Source organism: Perissodus microlepis, chromosome 5 (genome assembly GCF_051167445.1).
Source record: "Perissodus microlepis isolate ML-2025 ecotype Zambia chromosome 5, ASM5116744v1, whole genome shotgun sequence".
Lineage (NCBI taxonomy): Eukaryota > Metazoa > Chordata > Actinopteri > Cichliformes > Cichlidae > Perissodus > Perissodus microlepis.
Genome location: NC_140465.1, coordinates 5,860,139 through 5,869,462, shown reverse-complemented (window position 1 = coordinate 5,869,462; position 9,324 = coordinate 5,860,139). Strand labels below are relative to the sequence as shown.

Genomic DNA, 9,324 nt, shown 5'->3' with positions numbered 1-9,324 from the left:
AACGATAAAAACGATAACAAAATAACGCTGAAAACCGATAAAAACCCTGAAAACTATACATTTCACACCTGAGTCTCAACTCTCGCAGCCCGGTACCAAACGACTCACGGACCGGTACCGGTCCGAGGCCCGGGGGTTGGGGACCGCTGTCTTAATGGACACACCAAGAATCCCAGCAAACAAAAATATCTTAAGTTACCTGGACAACTCCAACTCAAGCTAGGAAAGAACTTTAACCTCTAACCTTTAACCTCGCTGAGGCTTCCTAATTGTTGGGTCTTTGCCTTGTAATATAATGTGACCCGATTCAAATGTTGTGAATTGGTGCTATATAAACATAATTGAACAAAATGTTACATAAACTAAAACAGGCTCCAATTATTAGACTACACTTTCAGCACATTCCAACTAAAACAAAGCCTACTTTATACACCTTAATTTGTCAGGACTGCATCACAAAGTTGCAGCAGCATAATCAAACAGCAAGTGTATTGAACATATCAGTATTTTATTCAATTCTGTAACATTCTTGTATGATAGAGCAAACAGTCAACTCTATTTACAGTGTCACATTATTTATAATCCCCTTCAGACCAACAGTTGGAACACATTTACACCTTCACTACATCTCACATAAATGACTATTACAGATTAAAACTTGAGATGTACGCATCTTGATGGGTAGCTCCTCATCTTTAGAGATATGATTAGTGTCAATTTCTCTCCAATGTGTGGGAAGCTACAATTTGTGTGTACCGAAATGCATCATAAAAAGAATCTATACATGCTAAATAGATCCTACAATAAGTGTTCCCTTCATGCATTACTGTTCAACCTGTAAATCCTCCATAACACAGAACATGGATATGGAAGGGCAACCTTTGTACAAAACACAATGTTAAAAAAACTGTTTAATCACATGTAAAACCTTTTTTTTTTTTTTCCAGTGATGGCAAAACTATACAGCCTTGATTTTTCATTTACACATTCTTCTTCTTCCCCCTCAACATTCATTCGTTCTTTTCAAACACTGAAATAACAACTATGGAATTAAACATGCCTGGCAGCCTGACTCTACATCTAAAAGCAACATTCTCTTTCAGACAGGCCTAACACTGTCAATAACCTGATCGCTAACGTGTTGTTCAAACATGGCGCTAACCTTACAAGACGTGACCCTTTTCCCCGCCACAAAGTACACCAGGCCCTCAGGAGAAATGGGAAAATAGCAACTGTAAGTTCTGGATAAGTAACATTTTGGCGTAAAAACACGAGCCATCTCAGGACAGGATCAGAGCCCGGCTAGGAGCGTGGGATTTTAGTGAGCGAAGGTAGCGCCGGGCTTTTTCTGTCATTATTAACTGGTCTTTAGTTTGTCCGCAAACAACCATTTCCCATTCCTTTGACATCTGTGGAGGGAAAAAAAACCATAAACAGATGTAAATGACTTCACTCTCTGATTACATTTATAACTCCTCTCAAAAGAGCAAAAAGGTGGAACATACTGTAACTGGGGGGACTGTGCTGGGAAATATGGCACTGTCACTTGGTCCCAAAAGGAAGCCCTGATCCAAAATGTTTTCGTGCCGCTTGCTGCTAAGTGGTGAAGAGCTGACAGAAATCAACATCGGTTCTTCCTGTGGCCAAAAAAGTAAGGACCAAATATCAAGAATTAGGATATGACTAAACCACACGCAGGCTAATAAAGCGTTCCCACACACTTTACCTTGATGTTGTGTTTGGCTGATTTACGTTTGGATGTAGGCATCACCTGGCAGTCCATTACATCCAGCGCCAACGACTTACGCACTTTCTTCATAGGAGGGCGATGCTGGCAATAAAAGACGATCAAATCGGCAATGAGAAACAAGGTCTGTTAAAAATATCTGAGTGAAGAATGGAAGGAGGGTAGCAATGAGCTGTCAGCAGCTCTTAGCTCAAAGCATTCTCACAGAGTGGTGGCAGTAAGAGCCTGCTTTGGGTAAAGTGACTGAACAAGGCTGCTTTCTGTGTGTGACAACTGTGATTGACAGCCCCGAGGTGGGAACTCCTGAGTGTGAAGAAAGGAGGTGCTATGTTCCAAAACTTTACAAGTTACAAAAGGCTCAGTGTTTGTGTAGCTGAAAGTCATTAACAGAGTAAAATAGCATCCCCTGCATGCACCATTACAAAAACCCTTTTAAACAGAATTCCTCCATACTAACATTTGTCAGTTTGCAGCTACGGCTCTAGGTGTATTATACTCATACATGTTGCACTCAGAATGATTTTTTCTTTAAATTATGTGGAACATAGCAGAACAAAAAGAGTGCAAAACCGTGCAGACTATATAGTGGAAAGAAGACCACCTAAGAATATTCAGCCAGTAGGGGAAGGATATGTCATCGCTACCAGTGCCGGCTATCTAGCTAAGAAACAGCAGTAGATCCTTTCCCTGACCCAGGTATTAGTGTTTTTGGCATTTGTGTCTTAAACTCGAATATTCAGTGTAGGATTAGCACTGTGTTATACTGCCCACAGTATAAGTGTACAAAAGTGAAGGGACCTGATGCATGTGAGCTATCACTGCTATCACTGACAGAGCATGACAGCACATGTAACTGAACTGTAAAGTTTGATGATTTTAGCAACTTACATCTACTTACAACTGCTAGTGAGACTTTTAGTAGTTTTCCTAGGATCAGTTTCACTCCAGGTTTTAGATATTTAGTGCACAATATGTATACTATGGATGTTATGATCAGGAGTATCAAGATGTCAGAGCACCCACACTACTACTATATTAGTATAGCGGGTCCACGGGGATGAAAAAAAAGAGACAGTTTTTGTGAATTAAGAGAACACTAATGATTTTTAAATAAAATTCTAGATATTGAGCTGCTAGCCAGCATTTTTTTAATATAATTTTATGATGTTATTTTATTTATTTATTTTTTTTTCAGTGTAAGCCTAATGAGCCATGATGATGACTTTCTTTAATTTACTGTAGTAGCATCTTCCTAAAGTGGACAAACTCAAAATTGTGTTTATTTTTATAATACATCTCAGCCTCATATTAATGGATGGGGTATTATATTTCTTTATACTAAAAGAAAGGGAAACAATATGCAGGTGTATTAGGTTAGTAAATCTACCAGTCTGGCCTACTTGAAATCAAATGCTGGGCAGAAAGTGAGTTTGACACCAGCCTCTGACTGAAATGACTAAAAATCTGTGCGATGTATTAAAATCGGCTTTTAGTTACCACAGTTTTGCGCCTCTGTTCGGGTGGAGTTAAGCGCATGATTAAGTCAATCCCCGCATCTCTCAAGATGACCTCATTTATGTCGTCCTCGAGGTTGGGAGTCTGAGGCTGACAAAAGAGCAGAAAAGGCTGTTAACAGCACAGGAGAAAGACGAGAGCTAGCATGTTTTCCCAGACTGCACATGCTGATGCTCACCAGAGGCTGCAGAGGCCCGTACTTCTCCATGGCATTTTTAAACGGTGTTGGAGTTCGTGGGGTACACAGCTCAGACTTGTGGTTGGGTGTAACAAAACTAGAGAAAACAAAAAGGAGAACACAGAGAAGTTCACATACACTGTGTTAGATTAACAACGTATAATTCTTACTGTGAGAAAGACGCTAGAAATCATTGTTCAGATTAACATCAGGCCCTGCTTAAACTACAGGGAGTGCAGAATTATTAGGCAAGTTGTATTTTTGAGGAATAATTTTATTATTGAACAACAACCATGTTCTCAATGAACCCAAAAAACTCATTAATATCAAAGCTGAATGTTTTTGGAAGTAGTTTGTTTTTAGTTTTAGCTATTTTAGGGGGATATCTGTGTGTGCAGGTGACTATTACTGTGCATAATTATTAGGCAACTTAACAAAAAACAAATATATACCCATTTCAATTATTTATTTTTACCAGTGAAACCAATATAACATCTCCACATTCACAAATATACATTTCTGACATTCAAAAACAAATCAGCGACCAATATAGCCACCTTTCTTTGCAAGGACACTCAAAAGCCTGCCATCCATGGATTCTGTCAGTGTTTTGATCTGTTCACCATCAACATTGCGTGCAGCAGCAACCACAGCCTCCCAGACACTGTTCAGAGAGGTGTACTGTTTTCCCTCCTTGTAAATCTCACATTTGATGATGGACCACAGGTTCTCAATGGGGTTCAGATCAGGTGAACAAGGTGGCCATGTCATTAGTTTTTCTTCTTTTATACCCTTTCTTGCCAGCCACGCTGTGGAGTACTTGGACGCGTGTGATGGAGCATTGTCCTGCATGAAAATCACGTTTTTCTTGAAGGATGCAGACTTCTTCCTGTACCACTGCTTGAAGAAGGTGTCTTCCAGAAACTGGCAGTAGGACTGGGAGTTGAGCTTGACTCCATCCTCAACCCGAAAAGGCCCCACAAGCTCATCTTTGATGATACCAGCCCAAACCAGTACTCCACCTCCACCTTGCTGGCGTCTGAGTCGGACTGGAGCTCTCTGCCCTTTACCAATCCAGCCACGGGCCCATCCATCTGGCCCATCAAGACTCACTCTCATTTCATCAGTCCATAAAACCTTAGAAAAATCAGTCTTGAGATATTTCTTGGCCCAGTCTTGACGTTTCAGCTTGTGTGTCTTGTTCAGTGGTGGTCGTCTTTCAGCCTTTCTTACCTTGGCCATGTCTCTGAGTATTGCACACCTTGTGCTTTTGGGCACCCCAGTGATGTTGCAGCTCTGAAATATGGCCAAACTGGTGGCAAGTGGCATCTTGGCAGCTGCTCGCTTCACTTTTCTCAGTTCATGGGCAGTTATTTTGCGCCTTGGTTTTTCCCCACGCTTCTTGCGACCCTGTTGACTATTTTGAATGAAACGCTTGATTGTTCGATGATCACGCTTCAGAAGCTTTGCAATTTTGAGACTGCTGCATCCCTCTGCAAGATATCTCACTATTTTTGACTTTTCTGAGCCTGTCAAGTCCTTCTTTTGACCCATTTTGCCAAAGGAAAGGAAGTTGCCTAATAATTATGCACACCTGATATAGGGTGTTAATGTCATTAGACCACACCCCTTCTCATTGCAGAGATGCACATCACCTAATATGCTTAATTGGTAGTAGGCTTTCGAGCCTATACAGCTTGGAGTAAGACAACATGCATGAAGAGGATGGTGTGGACAAAATACTCATTTGCCTAATAATTCTGCACTCCCTGTATGTTAATGACAAAAATAAAAATCCTAATCCTGTACCGCCTCACTAATACGTGTGGCTTTGAGCAGATAAGACACAAGCAGGCTGAATAGTTACAGTAATCGAGGCGCTGGCGAGATGTTATGTTAATGCAAGTGCTGCATTAAACACTGAACATAGGACTCGATTAGCCCATCGTCACCAATATCTAATCTCTCCAAACTTGAATCAGCATCGAACCGATATCTGATTTTTACACCACTTTACAATTAATGATTAGCTATTATTAATCTCTCACTCTCTTTCACAGTGTCTCTTTTGTCCTGTTTCCAAACCTCTGCCTGAGGCTTCTTCCTGTTAAAAGGGAGTTTTTCCTTCCCACTGCTGCCAAGTGCTTGCTCATGGGGGGGGTCGCCTGATTGTTGGGGTTTTCTCGCTATTGTTGTAGTGTCTTTACCTTACAATATAAAGTGCCTTAGGTGACTTTTGTTGTGATTTGGTTCTATATAATAAATGAATAAACTGAATTGATGTAAAAAAATACTAGTAATAAATGTTAATCCATTGAATCTGACATATTCAGTGCACAACCCTTTGTACTTGTAGAAAAACACACTCTAATAATTCTAAGAACATTACATGAGATTAAAATGTGCAAGAATCATTATTATAAGTTGGTGGAGATGCTTTGATGGCATCAAATCTTCAGAAATTTGTCTGTTTTTAGATGAACCCATGAAAAACGAAGCCATCAGATGCCTCCACCAATTAGACGACTCTTACACTGAGTTTTCCTTTTGAGTGAGAGGCGTCTTGTCTCGCTGCAGTGGGGTGGTAACAATGGCTTTCTGGCTGCACACGGGTGTGGACGTGAGAGGCGGGTTCTCTAAGTCATGAGTGTCCTGCTTAGTCCACATGTTGAGAAACTGCAAAAACACACATTTGTCACTAGAGTGCATTAATAGGACATGACTGCGAGTACCACTGAACAAGGGACTTACTTGAGATGGAGAAAAGGGCAAGATTTTGACAGGGGTGCTCTTAGGAGTCATGGACTTGTTGGCGTCGGGAGACAAAGCGATGCACCTTCGGCTCCGGTGGCTCAGTATGGAGGGGGGTGTGACGCCCCCAGGAGAGATGGGGATGAGTTCTCCTTTGCTGCCTTTGCTTAGTTCCTGCAAGGCGCTGCCTTCCAGACGAAATTGATGTCGCTCTGGGCTGGGACTGTCCTCGGGGAGGTCAAAGGCTGCGAGGTTGCACCAGCCATCAAGATCCTTAGTGCAGAAGAGACATTTATTTGTTAGGTCAGCATGCAACCACGACTGTGAAATAGCCAAGACTGAACAGATGCAGGACAAACAGTATAGAGAATACATTATAGACAATATAAAACCAGGACAGTTTTTTTTTAAATAACCCTGTAGTATTGTAGATATTCACCCCATCCACCATGTCTAACACTTCCTTCAGAGCTGGGCCAGTGGGAGACAGAAATCCGGAGCTATCCACCACCCAGCTGGTGCTGTTCAGCGCTCCTGTGCTGTCCACCTCACTCTTGGGACTCAGACTGTTGCTTGGAGAGGGAACAGACTTTGACGGCCCAGCTTTGCTGGTGCCAGCTTTAGCTGACGTTTCTTGCAGCTATTGGAAAAAGGAGATTCTATAACAACACTAGCATAGACTAGTTTCTGATACTTAAGATAACTGTGTTATTTTCTTTAATGAATGCGAACTTTCACTTACTGAAGGAGGGATCTTCTGCTCCGAGTCCTTGTCCGAACTGTCTTGAGAGCAACTGGGCACCTGTGTAATGAGAAGAACCCAATTTCTGTATCTTTTGTATCTTGTATCATAGAGGAAGACATCATGGAAACACAGCCCACCTGACCATCCTTGTTAACACGAGCCCACAGCTGCTCCAGCTCATTGGGCCTGAAGACCTCCCCGGAGTAGAAGCCCATCTCTAACTTCCGTTTGATGGTCGAATTCCAGTGATTCTTCACTGCATTGTCCGTCCTGTCAATATATATCAGGACATGAATTGCAGTGTTTCCCCACATACTGACTTTATTTGGCAACACAAAGTAATCCTCGCACTTGTTTTGAAAGTTGACTTATTGCTAACAACCTAGCCCTGGCCCTTCTCCTGAGACATCCAACAATGTAATACACTACCTCTTAAGTGTGTCTCACATCCTGTGGATGAAAGGATTCCAACAAACAACAGTAGACAATACTCTGCTGCGAAGATCTGCTGTGACCTACAGGCTCAGTCTAGCTGGAACAAGTCCCTTGTGGCTGAGAACAGAACAAGGACTACTGTTTAAGTTTAAGACTGTGGTGTAGGAGTCCATGCAGTCCATTGCAGGACAAGTGACCCACCAGATAGGCAGCTGATTAAATTGTTCATCAGTTGTTACAAAGTATCTGACAAGCACGGCAAAGTATCAAACTTTTCTAAGTTAAAAATTTAAGAATTCACTTCAGAAAAGAGCAGGAGTTTGCATGTAAAAGCTCATATCAGCCAAATTCTGTTTCTGGCAGAGTAGCTACTTGCCTTCCAGGGAGCAGTTTTGCGATCTCAGCCCAGCGATTGCCAAGCAGGCAGTGAGCCTTATAGATGATGAGGTCCTCCTCAGCCGTCCATGAAGACTTCTTGACGCTGGGATTGAGGTGGTTGTGCCAGCGCTCTCTGCACTGCTTCCCCAGTCTGCCTTTCAGGTGCTTGGCCACCAGTGCCCACTGTTTGTTGCCATAAAGATTGACAAGCTCTATAACCTAGAGGACAAAAAAGAAAAGTTAAAAAAAAAGATGACCAGCATGCTTTTATTCACAACATATTTACTCCATTCACACCTCTGAACTACCTACCTTCTCATCTTCCTCTTTAGTCCAGGGGCCTTTCACTAATTCTGGGTCCAAGACTTTAAACCAGCGGTGCTGACACTGATGTTCAGTATGATTCTAAAAAACAAAAAAGCAAACTCAAAATACTGAAAAAGATTTCTGTTGACATACATTCTTTCAGAAAAGATGTTCAGACTCACAGGTATGTAGCTGGCTATGGTTTTCCAGTCATTTGGTCCCAGTTTCTGAACCAGCGTTTTAAGCTTGTCATCCTGTATACACACCCAAAAATTAGCATTTTTATGATCCCTGTCCTCTAAAGCCATCTAAATAGTCGGTTTACTTCAATGTTTAAATGAAGGTCTGGTTTACATTATATATATTAAAAAATAAAAATAAACAAATACCTCCTCTTGAGTCCATTTCACCTTCACTTTCCCTCCATCCCTCTGCTCTGCCACATCAGAATCAGTGTCCTGATGCATGGCCTCCTCTCCATCCTCACTGAGAGACAAACAACTGTGATGTGGACGAACATAGCTGACAGGCAACTCACTACTGACCGGCCCTGGTGATGTCCGGAAGACAGCTAGATTATCGTTCTTATTTTTCTAGCAACTGCGCGGATAACAGCTCGCAGAAATAACATACTGTTTGTCAATTATGTCTGTGTTGAGCAGTGATTTATTTATCTAGTGAGATCTAAGAGAAACCGTGTTTGGCCTCAAGTTTAACCCTAAGCCTGTTTTCCGTGTCCGGAAAAAGGGCGGCACAGACACAAGCGAGCTCCCAGGGATAGCAGGGTTAGGTAACAGTAAAGACTTCAGTTTCCAACTGACTGTATTAAACAGAAGAAGTTAAATACTCACATTATCCCCCCCCCCCCCCGTGTTAAAAAAATAAAATAAGCACAGCTAATTTAGGTAATAAATATTAACATCTTACCCGCGCGGCCATCGGGACATTTCCCTCTATTTCTGTTGTTTACGGTCTGAAAGCGATTTCTCCGGCGGCCGTTGCACGTCATGTACATACGTACTCGGTATTATGTCGTCGTAATACCCGTGATTAATGTCTCTATGCTGTAGCCAGTGTTGGTGATGGAGGCTCGGCACTGTTCTAATGTTACAGCCTATACAACCAGCTGGTGCGGAGCGCCAGAGTTGTCCGCGCTCTTGGATTTCTATCTCGCGCTCTTCTCTGTCATAGGAACCGGATAGTGACGTAGCTGCGCATTGGAGCTGCGCGTAGCCACAAAGAACGCTTCCGGTTTGTCCCAGCGGTGTA

The 9,324-nt window shown here is 42.2% G+C and overlaps 1 protein-coding gene across 1 annotated transcript; it reads right to left on the bottom strand.

The window, feature by feature from the left end:
* Positions 1 to 491: 491 nt before the first annotated feature.
* Positions 492 to 9,237, bottom strand: mybl2b (MYB proto-oncogene like 2b). Its single transcript, XM_084927513.1, has 15 exons — positions 8,983 to 9,237; positions 8,445 to 8,541; positions 8,238 to 8,309; positions 8,062 to 8,154; positions 7,748 to 7,968; positions 7,074 to 7,206; positions 6,934 to 6,993; positions 6,631 to 6,831; positions 6,192 to 6,464; positions 5,974 to 6,116; positions 3,441 to 3,537; positions 3,245 to 3,352; positions 1,727 to 1,831; positions 1,506 to 1,637; positions 492 to 1,409 (listed from the first exon to the last, which is right to left on the bottom strand). Exons 1-15 carry the CDS (start codon positions 9,000 to 9,002, stop codon positions 1,281 to 1,283), a joined length of 1,884 nt encoding a protein of 627 aa, XP_084783639.1. The 5' UTR covers positions 9,003 to 9,237; the 3' UTR covers positions 492 to 1,280.
* Positions 9,238 to 9,324: the final 87 nt, after the last annotated feature.